Raw genomic sequence first — 23,113 nt, 5'->3', positions numbered from 1 at the left:
TTGAAGCAAAAGACTATACTGTCTCAGAAACTAATTTGTAAAAAGCATTAAATCCTAGAACTTAAAAATTGCTTCTTTGCATATTCTTCTAAAAGTAAACAAAAAATTTAGAAAACAACTGGGAGAAAAAAATTATTAAATTATCTTTCATGCAGGAAAAATCTAGAGAGAATGTGGATTGAAACTGAACCTAAGCTTTTTGAGTCTAATTCTAATGCAGATTTTGCATTCTTAAATTTCTGAGGCCTTGCATCAGACCTGTCTTTTTTATCAACACACCCAGCTGCTTTGCACCATTACAATTGGTAAAGTTAATGGAAGCATGTAAAGAAACATCCTGGAGTTGAGAAAGAAATGCAAAAAAGAAAAAAAACACAACACTTGCCCCCGCAAAACCTAGAAATAAATAGAAGTATCTTCCTTTGCCCAGTTGCAACCTAAGCAGCAAAACTATCAAGACAAGCTATGTAATAAGTACAAGTAACTCATGAGTAATTACTCCTCTCTTAGCTTGATGCACTTGCAGCTTGTTAGATTAGTCTTAACTTCTCATTCAGGATTCCTATTTTAAAGACTGAAATTTCACTGAAAAAAAAAAGTGGGATCTACCTGGTACACTTGGCAGCATTACAGACATTTAATCCCATATTAAGTAGCAGCCACAGACAAGGGTAAAGATCAGTAAATAAATGTCATTAAATCTCAGATATACCATCCGATTTGTCATATACACAGAATGCAATGAGATTGATGCTTAGAGCAAAACGTAAGGAAAATGGCAATGCAGATAGAAAGTTTCCTCATTACTAGTGTTGCCTAAAAGTGGCACTTAAAAGAAATCTCTAAGACTCAATTTGTGAGTTAGAAATCAGGCATTCTTTAGTTGGCGCCGGGTACATTGGTCGTCATTTTGCCAAAATGCACATCAAGCTATCTTCACTACACCTTATATGTCAGCCTTACATGATTATTCATTTTTTGTTCCCTGCATTCCTGTCACATATTCATGATGCTTCCCAACATTTATTATCATATATGCTTAGCCTTATAAGGTCTCTGAGGGTCTTCATCGAGGGTCTTAGTGGTCTTTCCTGTCTGGAGCCCCTCAGAGTTCTAAATGACCTCCTTGTGAACTTCTTCAAGACAATTCACCTAGTTATACAGTAACTGGGTGTTGCCTGACTGGCTGCCTCAGTTCCCCTCCTCATTTTTTCTTTAAATCACTTGGCTCAGCTATCTGTAGTTTCTGTGTTGTAAATACTATCAGTTCTTTTACATCTCTAAGCCTCAACATCACTGGGATAAGATTTCTTTTGATTATTCCAAAAGAGATCACATCTTCTGTTTATTATTATGTTTATACATTTATATTCCCTAAAGTAAAAAACTTATTTGTTCTGCAGAGCCTGCTAATATACATAAGACACCAAAATGAGGATCAATAAATTAACAAGACTTAGAAGAATCAAAAAATAATTTATATATCCCAACATTTGCTTTTCTTGTTCTGGTACATGTATATCAGCATCTCCTGTTACAGAGTTTGCTCTAGCACAACTGTATGAGTTGTTTTATAGCAGCAGATACTGAATATGATGCATTATTCTGCATTGTTGTCTGTGCAGATACAACCTGCGTTGAAACATGTCCAGATGGATATTATGCTGATAGTGATGAGGGGCAATGTTCTGCATGTCACAGTGCCTGTGTCACTTGCACTGGAAGATACAGCTCACAGTGCCTTTCCTGCAAACCGGGTTGGTACAGACAAGGAAAAGGATGCGTAAACCAGTGTCCATCAGGGTAAGGTCCAAGATCTTTTGCTAAGAGCTGTACCACAGAGAGAGCTTTGAGAAATTAGATCACTCAGCAGTATTCTACTTCAGTAGAACTGTGTTTTGTTTCAGGTGAAAATTTCTTATGTTGTTCCACTACAGAGGTGGTAGAAAACCTCCCCCCACAGTAGAAAACTCTTAGTTGGTGCCCAAGTTGGGACCATTTTGATATGGTGTGGTCATTCTTATACTCCAGAGGTGATCTGAGGCTATATCTATACAGAACAGTGTGAACCAGAATAAGTATATGAACTTATCTGTCCATCAGCTTGAGCACAGGAAGCAGTGTAACTTTCCTCAAGAACCTTTGCAGCTTCCCCTGAAGTTTCGATGAAGTTACTTTTTTTTTGCATTTAGTGAATGTTTATAATGGGTGATAATAAAAACAACCATTAAAACACCTCTCAACTGAGCACTTGTAATTCTAGACAGAAACTTCTTTAATGAATCCATTTAAGTTCAAAATGTGAATTCAGTGTGCTCTTGTGACTATATCTCAGAAATTCAAATTTAGAAAGTGGACCTATGATTTCTGTTTCAGATCCCTTTAGTTTAAAAGTAGAGTACGATTGCACTGGCTGTTAAATTATCATCCCATTAAACTGGAGGTCTACAATGACTGCATTTTAGCAAAACCCCAGTGTATCAATTCTTCTTTTTACCTGAGAGCATAACTTGGGTGAATAGAGTCAAAGCAGAGTTGAGCTTTTTTGAGCTCTGCCTATTTATATAGTTTGTGACTGAATTCACTCTAGATTTTAGAAAGTATTGCTTTATACACCTTCAGTTTACAAAGTCTTGCTTTATAGCTGAACTCCAATAGCCAAGGGAAATTAAAAGGAAATTAATTCTATTTTCACTGAGATTGCAAGTAATTACTGTGTTCACATTAAAATAATTTTTATACATTGATGTAATCACAGTAAAAAGCTAAGAAATAAATATGTTTTGGTTTTCCTGTCACTGCTGAGCTTTATGCAAAGTTATGACTGTCTGATCTGTTTCAGGTATTTTGCACAAAATTCCACTGGATTATGTGAGAGATGCCACAAGAGTTGTAAGGAGTGTACGGGACCTCAACCCACAGATTGTCTTTTATGTGATACATATTTCTACCTGTTGCACTCGAAGAATGAATGTGTTAGCTCTTGTCCTCAGTACTACTATGAAAACAAGGACAACAATGTCTGTGAAAGATGCCACCCTTCCTGTCTAACTTGTGAAGGTAAAAGCTTACACTCTGCTTTGAGCAAAAAAGGCGTCACTGAAACACCTGTAATCTCTCCTCCAAGATTTGGAAACACTTCACAAAGATACATTACACGTACAGTGCTACAAACCTGGCAGTGACCTGAGTAGCTACAGTGGGTGATGCAGACCTCTCCCTGGCCCTGGATGACTTGCTGCACTGACTGTTCCCTGCTGCCACCTTACTTTTACAGTATTGAACAACTGAGATGAAAATAAGGATATGAATTCCTGCCAAGCAGTCCGCAGGGCTTCCTCAAGCACAGAGCACAAATGTAAAGACAGCCACTTAACAGGGAGGGCTGGAACTGAGTTCCGTTGCCAAGTCAATGAAGGAAAACAAATGGACAACGGTAATGAATTTTCCATCAGCCAAGCCTCTCTCAAAGATGCCCATGAGCTTCAAAAAATGGGCTCTGTTAGTTGCAGAGCTGGACCTCATTTCTCACACAAATACTGAATAATAAGTGAAATATACCTTATTCTCTGAGCCATCCTACTGTATACTGCTATGTAAAAGTCAAGCCAAGGAACCTAATTCCAACCACACATCTGCACAGTCTGCACAGTGGAACCTAATTCCAACCACACAACACACAGTCTGCAATGGGAAGAGTAAAGACCCATAGAGCATATCTTTAGGGTAAAAAAAAAAATAAAAATATATACATATAGTGACACACATGAATTCAGATTCTTAGTTTTCCTAATTAATCTATTTCTGAAGCAAGCAGCATTAATCAGTTGGTTAGCAGGGCTAATAAGTATGGATTTTGTGAAGGACAGCTTTTGGCTAAGGTTCTCCACAATTTTACTTCAGCACACTGACCTAATTGATTTTCCTGAATGTGTCAGAGCTTCCCTGTACAACTGATTCCAGAATCATCTTTTCATGAATATAAAAACACATAAATACATTTTGTGGGCACATAAAAAAACAAGACAAGGCCCAAGCTTCTTCTAATACCAACCTCTTTCTAATACCAAACTCTTCATGCTGAACTCCTCACCAGTGATTCTTATTGTTGACAAATACCCTTTTGTTTTAGTGGTAGTGGTCAGTATGATTTTTAAAGGAAATTAGCTGACAATTTTCCTGTTGTAATCTTGTTGTTTCATTTGCTCTTCTAGGAAAGGGAGCATTCAGCTGCACATCTTGCGTATGGAGCTACAGTTTATTAGGTGGAATGTGCAACTCAGACTGTTTTGTAGGTGAATACAAAGTCCAGGAGACACCGGGACAAGAGGTACCCCTCTGTAGGCTTTTTCTGCTGTGAATCTTACACAATACTAGGAACAGATTGCTCTTTGCTGAGTTTTTAAGTGTGCTTATCTTTAAGTATGTTTACCTGTTTGTTTCTCTTTCTGGGGTTGTCGACTATAGAGTAATCCTCTATAGTCAACAATGATATCAAAACATTGTTTGATGATATCATATCATGTGAACAAAATCAACTATATTAGTCAAAGAGCTAATATCATTATATATTTCAGTATAACTGAGATTTGCCCATGGATTTCTGATGCCTTTTCTGTAAGAAATCATTTTGCATTTCTGATTGAGAGCTTTGCTGGCACAAACCTCTAGTGGAGGGACAGGCTAAAGTTAACAGAGCTGTGTATTTAGAAGAATAGGACCACAGTTAGATTTGGGTCTGTGCCACAAGTCTGGGCACTCCAGCTTCCAGATTTCTGCACCAACTGCCTTCCAAAAATGTTTATTCAAGAGTATATCGTGAAAGCATAGCAGCTTGCCTGAGATGTTGCATACCCTGGAGTCTCTGGCCTGGAATATCCCCTTAGCAGGGCTACTTCACACCAGTGAGAAAACAGCCTAAGAGCTGGAGACCACAGAGATCCGCAGGTCTTTGCAAAAGCTTTGACTCTAAGAAATTATGATCTGCTATGATTCTCCCATCTTGCACAGGTTCTTCAATTCAGGATAAGCAGCCTTGCAAGTCTGACAGCAAGTTTGGTGAAAGTTTATTAGAGTTTCCAAATCCTCACAGTGGGGTCCTTGGTCCCACAGCAGAAAAATAAAGTTTTTTCTCCGGTCAGCCAGGAATTGTGAATGCTGGAAACTCTGAAACACCTGGCCTCAGAGCATTCTGCAAGGCATGTGTGACCACAGTGACCTTTGGTGGTCTTTGTACACAGAGGGTCCTAGCAGCCTATCTGGAATTTGAGAAGAGTATTTGAATCTAACCTGGTTTTGTAGAAAAGAATGAACACAATCTAATAGAAATCTGTTTTGATAGAAAATTTCCAGCCATCTTTATTCCTTACTTCTGCTCATTCTCCGGTTAGAAAGAAAATGCATTTTCTCAGCTGTCTTTTTTTTTTCTTTCCCTGGGATATTTCATGTTGCTTCTTCCATGTCAGTTAGTTTTAATGATATTCTTGAGAAAGCTTCTGGAAAGTCACTTTACCATCATTACTGCTGAACTACCATAGATCTGCTAGCGTGGGACTAGTAAAACAAAAACACACTTTCTGGCCAAAAGAGCTTGCAGTTTGAATAAACTTTACCTTCCTGTCTAGCTAGATGAGATCTCTAATCTCCAACAACAATTTATCCCATCCCCCTACAAGCAGACCACTGAGAACTCAGGAAATAGGAAATTTTAGATTTGCTACTGTATTTGCCATTGACACTCATGGTGCCCAGAGATGATCACCCAGATAGTGAATGAAAGGACAGAACTATCAGATCAGATCCCAAGAATCCAAAATGAAAGGTGCATTGCTTGTGTTCTGTGTTTGAAGGAGGATGAACCCAAGTGTGAGAAATGCGACAGCTCATGCACTGAGTGCAAGGGACCTGGTCCTCTCAACTGCACAGTCTGTCCAGCTAACATGCAGCTCTACCTAGAGGAAAGCCGCTGCCTGCCCTGCTGCAGTGACTCTGATCCAGCAGGCAACACAGAGTGCTGTGACTGCAGTGAAACACAAGGTAGGACCATGCAGTAGAAGAGCAGTAATAGTGCTGAAGGGTTTTATGGCTGATTAGGCTGACATTTAAAAATCAAAAGGAGAATAGACCAAAAATATGCTGCTGAGCTGTTGGCAGTGTGTTTCTACTGCTCCATCACCAAAATGGGAAAGGCTTTACAAAAATAACAGCAATAGCAACTGATGCTGGAGATGGCAACTTCTCTCACAACCATTATGTCAAATGGCCAGGCATTTTATAAACCGGATGACTGAGAAGTGCTTGCTTCAATGAGTAGAAATCTGAATAATTTCATTTGTGTGCCTGCCTGCTAGCTTTTCTGATTCTTTCTGATTATTTTGAATCAAATAAAGAAGAATAGGTATCTCAACAACCTTGTTGACATCCTTACAGTATCACAGCTACAAAAATACAGTTGTGCTACTGGAAAAGTAAGCTATCTAGTCAAATGATTTTAAAAATGTAAACAGTCCTAAACACTGTACTGGGCTTTTTTAAGACAGATATACCGCACACACACACACACAAACACATGCACGCAAGCTCATATAATCTTTTTTATTTTTTTTTTAACTGCTGTTGTAGATGACTGTGTGTTACAGAACACTGTACCCCCCAAGAGAAAAAGCAAAACTACTTTCTTTGTTATCATTTGCATTTTGCTTCTCCTTGTCATTGGAGCCATTGTATTCATCTGGAGAAGATCAAGAGCCAAAACCCAGGCTGTCAATAAAGGTGGGTATGAAAAAATGAGAAATCACTCCAAAACCTTTCCTTCCTCTGTGAGCAACTACCACAAGAGTCCCAGTTACCAGGAGGATCAAGTGATTGAGTACAGAGATAGAGAAAATGAGGATGATGATGATGAAGAAGATGACATTGTATACATGAGCCAGGACGGCACAATCTATCGCAAATTTAAATATGGACTTTTGGAGGATGATGAGGAAGATGAACTTGAATATGATGATGAAAGTTATTCATTTAGATAAGTTTTTACTAACTTACTAATAGTAAATTGGTCCTGCTCTGTTGTTTTTCTTATGAAATTACAGCAATTTAGTTAAGTATATTTAGTTACTCGATAGCATGCTGACCTCCAAATTTTTTGCTAATAGTTATTGTGAGAGCAGAATGGTTTCTAAAAACATTTTTTCCTAAAGCTTTGCGTAAATCATTTCTAGACTTTTAAATATCACTCCAGATATAGTCTGGTTAAGAGATTATGTTTCTGTGCATTTGTGTGGAGAATAATTCCTTTCCCAATATGTATTTGTGTGCATTGTAAGTAATACAAACTTTGCTTCAAACCATGCACACACACTTATTAAGAACCTTGTCAATCACTACCAGAAATGTGATAAGCAAAATGAATTTGATAAGCAAAATGAATGTATCTACCTTATGAATGCCACTGGGATAGGGTGACAGTACTTTACTACTTTGTGATTATAGTTACTCAGCAGTTCATGATAGAGTAGGCAACTTGGCTGACTTTACCTAGGTTTTCTTCATTGGCGTCACCTGGTGCATCTGTGTTCCCTGAAGCCAACACATTTCTCTTTATAACCCTTATAGCACTCTTTCCAGGGAATTCGGGCATCTATGATGTGAAGTTTTAAGATTTCTGATGGTAACTATTCCTCACAACCATACTGTATTCACAGTTTATATGAAATATAACTGAAATATTTTATATATCAGCCTCTGATTAAAACTTACTGTGAGTGTTTGTCAACTAATCTTTCATTGTACTGGATTTACCACAAAGGGGAGTATTGTTAATAAGCGTTAATAATATTGTTAATAATATTGTTAATAATAATTGTTAATAATAATATTGTTAATAAGCATGGTGTACACATACATGTGCCCCAAGCAGCTTTTCTATTTCTATTATAAATGGCTCAGCATGTTCAGAAAAGAGCAAAGGGGATATTTAGCACTTATTTGATAACTTGAAAGAACACAGAAATATGATTTTTAATTATTATTATTATTATTATTATGATAAAACATCATTTTAAAGAAAAGTATGCTTTGTGGCCCTTTGTTGTGAAAGAATAAATTCTTTAACTGTCTTAAAAACGCTGTTATTTGTTAAGTTTCATTCACCTTCAGAGTTCCTTTAGATTTCCAGTGAAAAGAACTGCTCTAGAATGATAAACCAATTAGATTTAGTGTCTACAAAGGAATTGTGTGAAAATACCCATTTTATGGCTCAATACCTCAGTGGAATTTTTTGCATTAAGTATTCCTAAAGACCTCAAGATAGTTCCATCTGTAAGATTAATGAATTATTTTATGGTCTTCCTTAGTCTGAGTTCCTTACACTCTTTCCTGAAATAAAGGCAGAGAACATCAAACCCAGTTTTTGAATCCTGCAATTCCTTAGCCGATACAAAACCAATTCTCTTTTTTCCTGCTTTCTCCTCCAACCACCACAGTGAGAAAGATGTCCCAAAGGAAACAAACAACTTTGAAAAACAAAGCTGTTATGGTATCTCTTCCACTAAACTCATTAATTTTCTTTTAATCAGCCCAAAATTTCTGTTAACTTTAGCAAATTTCTCTAACCCTCTTGCTTCTCAAGTTCTTTTCCATCTCATGCCTTCCTCCTGCACCTCTTTCTTGGCTGTTCTTTTTCATTCAAGGAGTTTCCAAAGTCCTTCTGTCACCAACAATTTTACTTTCTCTAGTCTTTTCTTAGGGAACTCTCTCTCTTTCACTAGGAAAGCTCTTTCAAAAAGATCTCATACAAATCACATCTCCTACATAGTTTCACTAACCACTTACCTCTCATGCAATCAAGTAACTTGATTTCAAGAGCAAGTGTAAGCTACCACGGTTCTTTACCCACTGTTTCCACAGAGTTACATAAGCAGGGAAAAGCTTTCTCTTCCCTGACTCTATCCTAAAGTTTTGCTAAAAAGGTGGTGAAGACCAAGACTCCATCATCCTGTTTCCCTGATGAGACTACATTCTCACTTGTATACCATGTATTTTCCCCTGGGTCATAGAATCATAGAGTTATAGAATACCCTGAGCTGGAAGGGATCATATTTTGAGGCACTTGGTTTTCTCATGAAAAATAACATATGTTTCAAATACATATTTTCGTATTTACAAAAAGTTTTCTTAGCAATCAAATTCCACACTTTTAAAGTTACCTATAGAAGAATTCTGATTAACCATAATAAGTCTTTATTTCACTTAGGTCACCCTGTTGGGGTGGGGATAGGATGGGGACAGAATATCTTTCAGCGTAGACCAGAATTAACTGTTGATTCTTTCATGTCCCCTTAACCTTTTATGTGTGCATGTTCTTTCAAGCCTGAAGTTAAAGGAGTAACAAGACATGCAGCCTGATGAGGAGTAGACAGATATTCCAAGGGAAGGCTCAAAAACAGTTTTGAACTGCAAGACTTTAGGAAGCTTTTCCACTTTTTTCCGAATTAGTACATATATATGACAATAATAAGCAATCATATCAAATACCTGATTACTAAACATTCTGACTGTACACAGACATACAGTAACAAGGTACATAGGTGTTAAGATGCAAAATTAATGGGACATATACACACATGCAACTTCTGTTCTCCTTTCAAAGTAGGTACTGGATGTTCCTATTTTATTGATTGTTTACTACTGATCAGAAATATCTACAAAGTTACCCAACACATTTTGGCAGATTGTACCATAGATATTATGATTTCACTAATTGTTAACATGACAAAAGACAATTTTTCCCCATAGAAAAGATATGTTATGAAGTAGGCAGTAACTGTGAATTTTTTTCCCCCAGCATCCCTTTTCAGATTTAGGTCTATACTTGAGGAACATCTCCTCTTGGACCTTAACAAACAAACAGATGCACTTATTATCTCTTTGCATTATTTTGCAGGGTTATATTACACATTTAATGGAATAGTAAAAAGGAAAATAAGTATTATTTTATTCTACCTAATTTATATTGCTTATTTAGCATCTAGATAGTCAGATTTTCCTTTTCGGGTAGAGTTAACATACCATACTTAACTAAGAACCACTACACTAAATATTTCTTGCTCTTTTTGCTCTGTTTTTTTTCTAGTGTTTCTCCATTGTTGTTCACTGTGTGTCATGTCTAGAATCCTCATCCAATTACGTTTTCTGAATCCTTTCTTCTCCTTCTTGTCATCAGTTCCCAGTTCTTTTTTTCTGATGCAAAAAACTATGTTAGTAATTTTAGTATCTCATCATGAGTAACAAAACACTGAAAAGTCCTGATATAACTCTTACTGTATTCGTTGCACTGGATTTTACCTTCTCGCAGTGCCAAATCTATGCACTGTGGAAATGCAAGCTAATCATACACTCAAAACAAATAATAATTAAAACAAATAGTACTTAACTTTGCAACTCTCAGGCATGCAAAAGAAAGCAGAATTAAATTCTCAGACATTACAGAAGATGACCCTTATGTGAAGTCAGCACCTTCAGGTGTGTAACTAATCATATATTAATTGTCATTTTCAGCAACATTTATAAAGTTCTAGTCTCCCTAAAAACACAAATCTTTCCAAATACTCCTCTAGATCAACAGATAATGCAACATCTTTAAACATCACACTAATAAGTACAGCTTTCTGTTTATAATTTGTCTTTCATACTTCCACTGTGGGTTTTTGGAGGATGCATATTCCAGATTAGAGTCAGATTGTAAACCCCCTCTATCAAGTGTCAAGGAACAATTTTAAGTGGGGTCCTGAACAACAAGCTTTTCAATAAATTACACAGGATATTGTTCATGCAGTAGCCCTTGGGCCAGTCAAGACAGGACAAAAGAAGAGGAGCCCAGAGAAGAGGAGGCTCGGGGGAATCCTCATCACTCTCTACAACTCCTGAAAGGAGGTTGTAGCCAGGTGGGCATCAGTCTCTTCTCCCAGGCAGCTCTCAGTAAGACAAGAGGGCATGGTCTTAAACTGTGCCAGGGGAGGTTTAGGTTAGATATTGAGAAGAAATTCTTTACAGAGGGGGTAATCAGGCATTGGAATGGGCTGCCCAGGGAGGTGGTGGATTCTCCATCCCTGGAGGTTTTTAAGATGAGACTGGATGTGGCACTTAGTGCCATGGTCTAGTAACCATGGGGTGTTGGATCAAAGGTTGGACTTGATGATCTCAGAGGTCCCTTCCAACCCAGTTGATTCAATGATTCTATGATTAGATATGAAAAATGTTCTCTACACTGCTACTGGGGAGAATGATCCTTCCTGGAGTCTCTGGCAAAAAGCACCAGGGGAGAGTCGAGGATGACCCCGTAGGGTTCTGGAACCAGCAGTACAAAGTATTTGAGGCTTGTTACACTCCAACTGAAAAAGAGATACTGGTAGCTCATGAAGGGCAAAGTCCCTTCTATACATCATGCAACTGATGCTATGTGGAGTAAGTGGGTTGCATTAATCACACAACAAGCTCAAACAGGAAACCCCAGTCAACCAAGGATCTTGCAAGTCATCACAAACTGTCCCAAAAAGGAAAATTTTAGACTATCATCATCGTCGGAGAGGAAAAAGTGACACATGCTGACCAGGCCCTACCCAGCAACCAGAAAATGAAAAGCAATATGCTCTCTTTACTGACATTCCTGCCGTAATCTAGGGATACACTGAAAATGAAAAGCTGATGTTTGGAGTCTTAGGAGGCAAGTGTCAGCTATTGAGGGACAAGGTGGATCAAGTCAGGCTGCAGAGCTGAAAGTCATCCAGCTGGCTTTAGGTACTGCTGAATGAGAGAAATGGCCAGCACTCTATGTCTGCACTGACTCATGGATGATGGCAAATGCTTTGTGGGGATGGCAAAATGATGGAAAAAGACAAATTGGCAGCAGAGAGGTAAACCCATGTGGGCTGCTGAATTGTGGCAAGATATCACTGCCTAAGTAGAGAAGTTGATCGTAAAAGTACGTCATGTAGATGCACACGTACCCGAGAGTCAGGCTACTGAAGAACATTGCAACAATGGACAGGTGGATTGGGCTCCCAAGATTAAAGTGTCTCGGGTGGATCTGGACTGGCAACATAAGGGTGAATATTGCTGGCTTGGTGATGACACCTCAGGTCATCAGGGAAGAGACACAATGGACAGATGGGCTCATGATTGAGGGGTCGACTTAACCATGGACACTATTTCCCAGGTTATCCATAGCTGTGAAACATGTGCTGAAATCGAGCAGGCCATACCTCTGTAATATGTTGAACAATGGTCAAAATATAAATATGGGGAGGCCTGGCACATTGGTTATATCACACTCCTGCAAACCCACCAAGGAAAGCACTATGTGCTTATGATGGTAGAAGCAACCACTGGATGGCTGAAGACCTCCCCTGTCCCTCATGACACTGCCTGGAGCACCATCTTGATCCTTGAAAAGTGTAAGTCCTGTAGCGACATGGTACCCCAGAAAGAGTTGAGTCAGACAACAGGATTCACTTCCTAAATAGCTTCATCAGACCTTGGCCAAAGAGCATAGTATTGAGCGGGTATATCATACTCCCTATCATGCACCAATATCTGAAAACTAAACAGTACAATGGAGTGTTAAGGTGGGACCCTCAAACATTGGGATCTACATTTAGCAAAGATCATCTGGTTCTACCAGTTGACCTGGCTCTGCCCAATCAAAACCTTTGCATACCACAGAAGGTGATAAAGTCTCCATGGTGCATATGAGAAATATGTTAGGAAAAACACTTTGGATTAGTCCTGCCTCAAACAAAGGCAAACCCATCTGTGGGATTGTTTTTGCTCAAGGACCAAGGTACACTTTTTGGGTAGCACAGAAGGATGGGGAAACATGATGAGTACCTTAAAGGGATTTGATTTTTGTGTGAGAACAGTCTGCTATGTTGAATTGTATGATCTTGGATTCTGAATGACACTGCTAGTGGATGCTGTAACTACCATGGACAGTGAGTGTGAATTGTTCCAGATATACCAGTCCTGAGCTCCTGATGCAGTTTGCAACCAGCTGACAGCACACCAGCCCTCCTGTCCTGAAAGACATCTAGGATGGACAGAACCCACAGGCATGGACTAAATGAACTCAACAGATGTTCTGGAAGGACAGCTATTGGCTAAGGGAATAATATTCATGCTTTTGTGTGTTTATATACATACATACATATATGTGTGTGTGTGTGTGTGTGTGTGTGTGTGTGTGTGTAGTTGGAAGGTGTAGGCTCTGGGCATGATGTAGATGGTATAGAATAAGGGGTGGATAATGTCCTGGTCCCAGCTAAGACAGGGTTAACTTTTGCAGCATCCAGGAGGAAAATGGCTAGCACTCTGGGGTTATTCTGTACCACCTTACGTCGTGCAGAGGGATCATGGAGAGGGATGCGTTTCTTGGTCTTTTCAGTTTGATGTGGGTTCTATGTGGTGAGAAATTACATGCGAATCATTTGTTTATCTTGCACACACTGTTATTACTACTGTTGATACTGGGTGTTTTTCTCATTTCATCGCTGTTTCAAGTAATTTGTTCTTATCTCAACCCTTTTTCTGCCTCCATTTCTCCTCGCCACCCTGCCACAGGGATGCCACAGGGGGAAAGTGAGCAAGCAACACGTGGTCTGGGGTGTTTCTGAGGGAACACTAAGCTGGGGAATACCATTCCTAAACCACAGCACTATTACACAACAAAGCAGTGATTCTCACAGATTAGAAACTGAATAAACTATTTTCAGGAGATGTTATATGTCTAAGTGTCTTAGTTTAAAGGCAAATACTGGGGCAGAGACTCCAACAACCAGATCACCCCTCCTTTTTTAAAAAAAATATCTCCTCCATCACCAATACCGAGACAAAATGCGAGGAGTTACAGGTGAAAAAATAAATTTACTGACAAGAAATAAAGAAGCAACAACAACACAAAACCAAAATGGTAAACAACAGAGAGTACTTCCAGTCTCCTCCCCCTTTTGTACACAGACAAAAATGGTGACCAACACATGCTCTCTTCATCAGCCCCGCCCTCTCTAGGAGAACAAAGAAAAAGTACTGTGGCAAAGAAGATTCCGAAGAAATGCTGATCTCCGGCTCCACTGGGCTGCACTCTACACAGCTCTGCAAGGGTTTGGGCTCTGCACAGCTTGGCTGGGCTCAGCTCCATACTGCTTCTCCACTCATGTATGGAGCCACGTGGCTGGTAGGGCTTATGTGCCTGCTTCCTTTTATTTCTCCCGCACTGGGGAAGAAAGATGGCTCTGAGGTGGTGAGAGTTCTGGTTCCGTCCAGGCAGCCAGGACTACCATGGCATGCTCCATCCCCCTGCCCCGCCCAGCTGTGGCAAAGGTGTCACTCTTAAAGGAAAAGTTTATCCAAAACAATGTTGGAATAAAAAGGGAACAAAATACAAAACCTACTTTAATCGTGACACTAAGGTAGGGTAAGAATTAAAAAGGATACCAACTCTTATTTTTAGATAGCAATTTAGAAATGGCTTTCTGAGAAGAATACCAAAGTTATCAAATACCAAATTATTAAAAATATCAAAATAATACAAGGTCTTTTGAAAAAAACTTTCAAAGTTCACCTACTGCAGCCTTGTCATTATTTAATTTAGTCAGAGTTATCTGATACACATCTGCATCTATTCAAAGACATAAGAACTTTCTTCTCTTTCATCCCAGTACAACCTCTCAACGCAGATGTGGCGAGGTGGCAAAAAAACCAGTAAAATAGACTAGACACTTGGTATCTTTGGCAAATTTCTCTCACCTTCTTGCTTTTCAATCATTTTTTCTATCTCAAATCTTTTTGTTTTCTCTTTCCTTCCCCTTGTACCTCTTTCTTTACTCTTCTTGTCCATCCATAGAGTTTCCAGTAAACTAGATTTCACACTAGTGTTACTCTTTAGTAGAAACCTTTTTAATGACATTTCCCTTTCTAGCATTTTAATTCACTGTGTTCATCTAAAAAATTGTGTTTGACAGTTTCTATGTCCAGAATATGTAATTGCCGAAAAATTGCTGAAATCAATAGTATGGATTTAATATAACAGTAATTGAGGGTTTCACGGAATCATAGAGAGATAGGGGAAAGTGAGAGGGGAAGAGAGAGAAAGAAAGTGACAGAGAAATAGATTAAGTAGAAGAAAAAGATACCATCACTGTAGATTCCAATGACATCTCATTGCTCCTCCTCTGCTGGTCTTCTTGGTGGCTGCAGACTGTACCTGCAAGGAGTGGTGGAGTTTATATTGTGTGGAGGCTAGGTGAAAATGCCTCCTGTACCTACCCTGGATAATGTAATACTGGATAGTGGGACATTTCATGAGTCTTTCACACCTTCTAAGATGTTGTATCTAATACATCAGCATAATTGAATCAATCATGGCCCAGTGTGATCCATCATCTGAGGTGAATAGCTCAGGCTAGGTGTGAATGTCTTTGGTGTTCCCAGGAGGGGTTTTCACAGCTGAGTCATCACGTAAGGGAGAACATTGGCATGATAAGAAGGACTATCCCACCTCGAAGGATTTGCCTCTTATCAGCCTCTTATCTGGAAATTCAGTTTGTAGCTTCAGGTATGCACCTGAGATAGCTGGACAATAGTACCCCCGTATCTTACTTTAAGGTCCTTTCACAGTCCAAATTAGTGGGCATATTCAGGGAGGGATGGGCTTCTGTACATGACCAGTTGTTTCTTTGCAGGTTGCTACAGTGGACAAAAGTCTTTTTGTGATCTTAACAATGTTTAAGCCATTAACCATTTGAGTCTATTACACATAGGAAATCTGTTCTAAAGTAAAAAGGATACCAACTCAATACAGGTTCCATATAGAGTCATAGGATCATAAAATGGTTTGGATTGTAAGAGACCTTAAAGATAATCTAGTTCCAACACCCCTGCTATGCACAGGGACATCTTTCAGTAGACCAGGTTGCTCCAGGGATGGGGCATCCACAGTTTCTCTGGGCACCATGATCCAGTGCTTCACCAACCTCACAGTAAAGAATCTCTTCCAAAAGTACATATATCTGTTTCCAGTAAGGCTCCAAATTTTGAATGTAGGTAGGCATACAATAAACCTGTATATATAACTATTGCAGACTATTTTCCAGATGTGAAGGCATGTTGCATTTTAACATCTGCTAAGCATATGAGATAGATATGCTTAGTCAAATGAATGCAATTCCATTTCCGCTAACTTGAAGGTAAACATGCAAAGAACAGTTTATTCCTTTACTGCGTACACATTTCATACTTCTGGTAAGAGCTGTGAGTAAACCACATTTCTCAAGTTTTCCTGTTGCTACTGTTCTTCACTCTGAAGCATAGTGTTTTTAAACCAAATGACAAAAGGAATCTCAGGAAGTAGCATTCATTTGCTGCTACAGAATAGTGTTACTAAGACAATCAGCTGGGATTTCTGCAACAAACACATGAAAGTGCTTGTAATGGTTTTGAGTCTAGGCCTTCCTTCCTGGCAACCAGGAAGGAAGGAAGGAAGGAAGTATTCCATCCTATTCCTTCACGTAATCAAACATATAAATAGACAGAGAGAGAAGCCTCTTCCTCTCTTCTCTTCTGGCGAGGTTTGGAGACAGCAGACTCCGGCAGCCGGTCTCGCTCCTGTGGGGGAGCTGAGGCCTGGTCGGGCCTATGGGGCCTGTTGTTTCTGCCGATCCGAGGTCTGGTAGCGTGGTGGTGGCGTTTGCTGCGATTGTGCTATCTCAAGGAAAGTAGTAAGATTTTCTTTGGCTAGTTCTTTATTGAGTGCGTATACGTGTTTTTAGGGTTTTTTTTGTTTTGTCCCTTTTACCTTTCCCTTTGGGGGTGTTGTGGGTTTCTTTCTCATGTGTATATAGTCTTTGTAACTGTATATAAATGTAATAGGATTGTAAATATATTTATATATTGCTTTAGCTCTCTTATTTCGGGTCTCTTGTTGTTTTTTTTTCTCTCTTTTCCCTTGTTTTTTTTGGGGAGGAAGCTTTTACTGCAGTGTTGGAGACTTGGCAGGGAGCCAGCTCCAAACCACAACAGTACTGATAAAAAATAATTTTAAAACACAGCTATGATCTTAGCTACAATATCACAATTAATATTTTTTTTAAAAGGAGTTCTCAACAATACAATATGTTGATAAGCATGGCTATTATTTACTCTTCCATAAGAGTAAAATAAAAAGTAAGAGCCTGACATTGCTATATTCTCAAGTAGGCCTCCCTACACCATGGAGAAAAAAGTTTGAAAAAAACTCTTCCATCACCAATCAGTTCTGAAGCAGGGAAAAAAAGCAACTCACTTTTCTCAAAATTGTTGTACAGATTTCCAACATGCATCAAGTAGGAGTCCATTAAATTGTTCTCGGTAGGTTTTGTGGTTTGGGGGAAGGGGGGTCTTTGGGAGGGGTGAAGGGGGAGTTTGATTGAATTTCTTTGTTGTGTTTCATGTTCTTGGATTGGGTTGGGTTTTTTTGTAAGTATACCTGACAGCAGGTAGGTTAATTTAATTTTAATATTTTCCTATAAGAAAGGCTTAAAATGTCCAGACAATGGTTAGAATAAATCTGTCAGTGTCTGTGGAGAGTTAAATTTATAAACAACCATAGCAACATCATTCTGTTTATTCTAATAAATAGTTTTGTAGCAGTCATTCTTTCCTTCCTCAAGATTTGTGTTTCCTTTCTACCTTTGCCACTAATGAGCAATTTATACAAATAATCAAGTTTTGGTTTGAGTCCTGCACAGCTATAAGGACTGCTTAGTTGATCAAGGCCTTTTCCCAAACACCCTATGAGATTGGCAGCAAGTTAAAACATTATGAATTAAAGCCCTAGCAGGTTGACAGTGCCCACAACAGAGAATTCCCATAGGGCTATCCTGTGGGGGGTAGATTTAGAAGCACACACACTGCATATACACTATATATACATACCTACTTTACTATTTTTACAAATATTTTCCAAATCACTTTTCATTTTCAAGTACCACTTCTATTTATCTATGCAAATATTTCAGAGTGGTAAGGGCCTCAATAACATAACAAATATTCAATATCTACTAAAATGTTGATGTATTATTCTGAGAATCACAGAATGAGAGAATGGTTGGACTTGGAAGTCACCTTTAAAGGTCATCTCCTCCAAACCCCCAGTAATCAATCAGGAACATCTTTAAGTAGATTAGGTTACTCAGAGCCCTGTCCAACCTGATTTTGAATGTTTCCAGGGATGGAGCATCCATAACCTCTCTGGGAAAGCTGGTCTCACCAGACTCCTCTAGTTTGAAACCATTACCCCTTTTCCTATTGCAACAGGCATGGACAAAAAATTTGTCCCCATCTTTCTTATAGCCCGGCTCAAAATATTGAAAGTGTCAGAAAGGCCCCTCCAGAACCTTTCTTCTCCAAGGCTGAACTCTAACTCTCTCAGTCTTTCCTCATAGGAGGGCTGTTCCATTACTCAGAATATCTTTGTGGCCTTCTCTGGACACACTCCAACTGGTCTTTCCTGTGCTGAGGCCCCCAGAACTGGATGCAGTACGCCAGGTACCTCTCTCACTAGAGGAGAGTAGAGGTGCAGAGTCACCTCCCTTAACAACTGCTGGTCATTCTGCTTTTGATGCAGCATAGGATGTGGCTGGCTTTCTGTGTTGCAAGCTCATATTGCTAGCTCATGTCCAGGCTCTCATTCACCAAAGTCCTTCTCAGCAGAGCTGCTCTTGATCTCTTCATCCCCCAGCCTATATGGAAATTGGGTGTTGCCCCAACCCAGGTGCACCATCTTGCACTTGGCCTTGTTGAACTTCATGATGTTCCCACTGGCACATTTCTCAAGCTTATCCAGGTCCCTCTGGATGGTATCCTGTCTCTCAGGTGTGTCAGCTGGACCGTGAAGATTTATGTCATGTGTAAAATTGCTGAGGGTGCACTCAATCTTACTGTCTGTCATTGGTGAAGATTTTGAATACTGAGCCCTGAGGGACACCACTTGTCACTGACCTCCATCTGGACATTGAGCTGTTGACTACTACCCTCTGGATGCAACCATCCAAACAATTCCTCATCCACCAAAGAGTCCACCTATCAAATCTTGCCTCCTAATGTGATCACTCTATTGTAGAAGGCCACTAGACTGGTCAGGCAGGAGTTGCCCTTGGTGAAGCTGTGATGGCTGTCTTGGATGACCTCCTTGCCGTCCATGTGCCTTAGCTTAGCTTTAGGAGGTGAGAGTTGGGACTGTTCAGCCTGGAGCATAGAAGGCTCCAGGGAGACTTTCTAGCACCTTCCAATACATAAAGGGGGCTACAAGAGAACAGGAGAGGGAGTTTTTAGAAGGGCAGTTAGACATCAGTTATTACTGGGTCAGAACCACCTTGGGGCAGGGGGTGGTGTGGAGGGGGAAGGGATGGGTCGATCCTCACGAAGGTGGGGTGGCGTCATATCCCTCATGGCAGGCCCCTGGAACCCACATGGGGAAACTCCGGAATAGCCATCAGTCACAAAAGCCTGGGCAAACTATAACACCTCCTGGAGCCCCTAACCCAGCCTCAGATTGGCAGGGATGGTGAGAACACTGCCCCTCACCCTGGTCTGGAACCCCAGAGTGGCTGGTGGGTCAGAGACCCCCTCTGGAGGGGTTGGCCATAGACACCAGAGCAGATAAAAACGCAGGCACGTGTTTGCCTCATGTTGCGGCCCTGCCACTTGGACTTGTGCGAGCCAGTCTTCTACAAGGCTTCAGTGGCAGCTATCTCTCCCTTCTCTCCTTCTCTCTTCTTGCTCCTCTGCTTCTGTTTCTTTGCTCCTTTCTTGATGTTTAGGGTGGCTTGGAGCTGGAGGGACTGGATCTTGATGTAAGTGTTGTGGAACTGGTTGGATTTTGCCTTAAGTGTTGTGGATTAATAGTGTATGCCAAGTTAGTATTGTGGTGGAACATTTTTGTCTAGCTTGTGTGGTGTCCTTTTGAACTTTGACCAAGTTCCCTTATTTGCTCCCCTAACTTAATAAAGAAATCCCTTGAGAACAAGCTCGTGGCTTATCTTGAGGTATTAAAGAACCTTATATCTATAAATTTAAGGAAAACTCCTAGCCAAGCCCATGAGCTGGCAGCTCCCTGGGGCCAGAGTCTTATGAGGGCATGTGATAAGACAAGCATGTAGGTTTAGAATACATTTTATGACAAAATTCTTCATTGTGAGGGTGGTGAGGCACTGGAACAGATGTACTCCCAGGGTACTACTTTCTAACCTTTTTAAAAATAGGTGCAATATTTCCATTTTTCCAGCCACCCCTGACTGCCATAACTTAATTCCCAAAGACTGTCACTGATCTACAGCCAAAAATTTGGATCTGACCTGCACTTAGTGCAGAGGGCTGACAGGATTTTTCTGTGCCTTACACTTAAACTTCAATCTGAAGTGACTCATTTCGCTGTCAGTATAGTGAACAATCCAGAATTTTTCCTCATCTAGGCAGCTGCTAACAGTAACCAAAATGCAGTTGCCTTTAGTTACCTCCTCTGCCTTAGAGGCCAGAAAGCAGAAGTACTGTTATACTAGCTCTGCATCCTTTAAGTGTGAATTCTTGCAATGTACCACCTTTCTCCCTAACTTTCACTTCCTGAACTTCCATGAAACACTTCCTCAGAAGGCAACTACACAGAGTTATGTGTTGTCATATGCACAATCAACTAGGCAGAAGTATCTCACATTCCAGTAACTCAATGAGTAACAGTCATTTCCTCTATTTCAATTAAAACTACAAGAAATAATTCCAATTAAAATGAGAGCTACAACCATGACAACTCTACAAGATATCAAAAATAGGAACTATTGTGAATTTTTCTTGTTTCTGTTATCAAATCCTCCACCACAGGTGTATTTTTGACTCCATCAATATAAAAAATTTCTAAGGTGCTACCTACAATGTGAATGGAAGAAAGACATAGAATTGTGTCTGAAACCCTGACAGTCTTCACTGAATTTTTTAACTCTGCACACTCAGGGGCAGAAAAGGTGACAACTACCTTTGGTCTTGTTCCACATGTGCTAAGATCTCTAAATGATCGTTAGCATTTGGATGCACGAGTTTTCCTTAAAGCTCTAAACTACCCTTCTCTTTTTTGCATGACTGGTTAAACGATCAAGTAACATAAACAAATTTAAATCATCGTGTATGGTTTTAGCATTCAGTTCCAATCCCAATTAGCTACACATGTTCTGCTGACAGGCAGTTAGGTATAATACAGCTCACTTCTCCCACACCCCTGCAGTGAGTGGGACAGGGAAAGAAGAATATCAAGATAAAAGCAAGAGCATTTGTAGGTCAAGAAAAAAAATAAATTAATAAACTAAGGGGAAGGGAAGGGGAAGGGGAAAGGAAAGGGGAAGAGGAAAGGGGAAGAGGAAAGGGGAAGAGGAAAGGGGAAGGATTCCCAAACAAAACAGGGCCAATCTCCCTAAATCCTCTCTTCTCTATTTTATTGCTCAGCATGACCATTATATAGCATGGAATAGCTCCGGTTAGTTCAGGGTATTTTTTTAGTTGTGTCCCCTCCCAACATCTTGCACAGCCCTAATCTATTCACTGGGGTAGCAGAGCAAGAAACAGAGAAGGCTTTGATGCTGTGCCAGGACCATTCAGAAATAGCTAAAACAGTATGTTACGTTCACTGTTTTCATTGGAAATCTGAAACACAGCACCATAAGATCTGCTACGAAGAAAATTAACTCCATCCCAGCCAGACCCAGTACACACACACAAGTATCATATATCAAATGATGCATGATACATGCTAGTACAAAGAGCTCCAGGAGATGAAAAAAACCCACATGGTTTTGTTAAACCATTAAGGTTTACTGGTTTGCCTTCTGGCAGATGAACGAAATTGTCTTCTTTGGGTTTAAGATGTTCAGCTGTTTTTTTGCTCCTTCGATGCCTTCTTGGATTAAGTGCCCCTGCAAAGAGAGAAGACAAGCAATACTTAAAAGCTGGTCTAAATTCTGAACACAATAGCAAGTGAAAAACAGTGCACTACAGAACACTAGAAAACAATCACAGAGACATAACACATTTGTTATTATGAAGTTGGAAAGACAACATTGTTTCTAAAATGACATGCTTTTATACTTCTGACACTGCTCTAAACACTATATTGTTTGTGGTCCAAGCCATCTTACTAAAAAAAAAAAACTAAACAGAATTTCATTGTTTAAATTTTAACACAGATACATTTTTTAAAAGAAATGGGCAGACTAGGCTTTTACAACAGGCTCATGATTTTCAAGCTACTCTATAGATGACTGACATGAAAATAAAATTTTTAGACTGAAATTCATAACTAGTCATGCTTCGGAAGTTGTGGGGTTTTTCTTGTTTTAATATGACCAATCTATAGATTAGTAGATTCAGCTTAAACATTTTATGGAAAAGTAAAAGGTAAAACAAAAAAATTGTATAATATTTAAGTTAGAAGGGACCCATAAGGATCACTGAGTCCAACTGCCAAACCCTGCTAGAACAACCTAAAACTAAACCATATGACTAAGAGCATCATCAGATGCTCCTTGAACTCTGACAGACTTGGTGCTGTGACCAATTCCCTGGGGAATCTGTTCCAGTGACCAAACATCCTCTGGGTGAAGAACCTTTTCCTAATGTCCAATCTGAGTTTCCCTCGAAGCAGCTTCTTTATTCTCTTTACTTGTGTCCTGTTGCTGGTCCCCAGAGAGAGGAGATCAGCAGCTCCCCCCTTCCTGCACCACTTGAGGAAGCTGTATGCTGTGATGGGGGTCATGCCTGTGCTTCTCCAAGCTAAACAAACCAAGTAACCTCAGCCACTCCTCAGAAGTCTTGCCCTCAAGGCCTTTCACCATCTGGGACCCTTTCCTCTGGACACACTCTAGAGTTTGATTGTATTGAGGCGCTCAAACTGTAAGCAGTACTTGAAGTGGAGACAATCAGTGCAGAGTAGAATAGGAGAATCACCTCCCTTGCACAGCTGGCAACAGTGTGCCTGATGCACCTCAGTGCACAGTTGGCCCTCCTGGCTGCCAGGGCACGCTGCTCATTCACAGTCAACTTG

General features: G+C 39.9%; 2 protein-coding genes across 4 annotated transcripts in view; one reads left to right on the top strand and one right to left on the bottom strand.

Annotated features, from left to right (window-relative positions):
• Positions 1 to 8,000, top strand: part of PCSK5 (proprotein convertase subtilisin/kexin type 5) — a 261,077-nt gene extending 253,077 nt beyond the window's left edge. The window contains exons 33-37 of the mRNA XM_027729025.2: positions 1,626 to 1,803; positions 2,843 to 3,060; positions 4,215 to 4,330; positions 5,850 to 6,036; positions 6,622 to 8,000. Coding sequence (XP_027584826.1) covers positions 1,626 to 1,803; positions 2,843 to 3,060; positions 4,215 to 4,330; positions 5,850 to 6,036; positions 6,622 to 7,028 — 1,106 coding nt within the window. The 3' untranslated portion in view covers positions 7,029 to 8,000. The remainder of the gene's footprint in view (positions 1 to 1,625; positions 1,804 to 2,842; positions 3,061 to 4,214; positions 4,331 to 5,849; positions 6,037 to 6,621) is intronic.
• A 5,176-nt stretch (positions 8,001 to 13,176) lies between these two features.
• The window catches only part of ARSK (arylsulfatase family member K), a 47,786-nt gene continuing 37,849 nt past the window's right edge, over positions 13,177 to 23,113 (bottom strand). Inside the window, exons 8-10 of one of the 3 annotated variants that reach the window (XM_039384819.1) lie at positions 21,861 to 21,986; positions 15,186 to 15,256; positions 13,177 to 14,266 (exon numbers count right to left, since the gene is read on the bottom strand). In XM_039384819.1, the coding sequence (XP_039240753.1) occupies positions 13,898 to 14,266; positions 15,186 to 15,256; positions 21,861 to 21,986 (566 nt within the window). In that variant the 3' untranslated portion in view covers positions 13,177 to 13,897. Of the gene's footprint in view, positions 14,382 to 14,432; positions 15,257 to 21,860; positions 21,987 to 23,113 lie in introns of those variants that run through there. The other 2 variants (XM_027728995.2, XM_039384820.1) reach the window with 2 other exon arrangements.

This window comes from Pipra filicauda, unplaced genomic scaffold (assembly GCF_003945595.2).
Source record: "Pipra filicauda isolate LSUMZ 115617 unplaced genomic scaffold, ASM394559v2 scaffold37_size4185640_pilon, whole genome shotgun sequence".
Classification (NCBI taxonomy): domain Eukaryota; kingdom Metazoa; phylum Chordata; class Aves; order Passeriformes; family Pipridae; genus Pipra; species Pipra filicauda.
The sequence above is the reverse complement of the archived record's forward strand: the minus strand, read 5'-3'. Positions and strand labels throughout refer to the sequence as shown.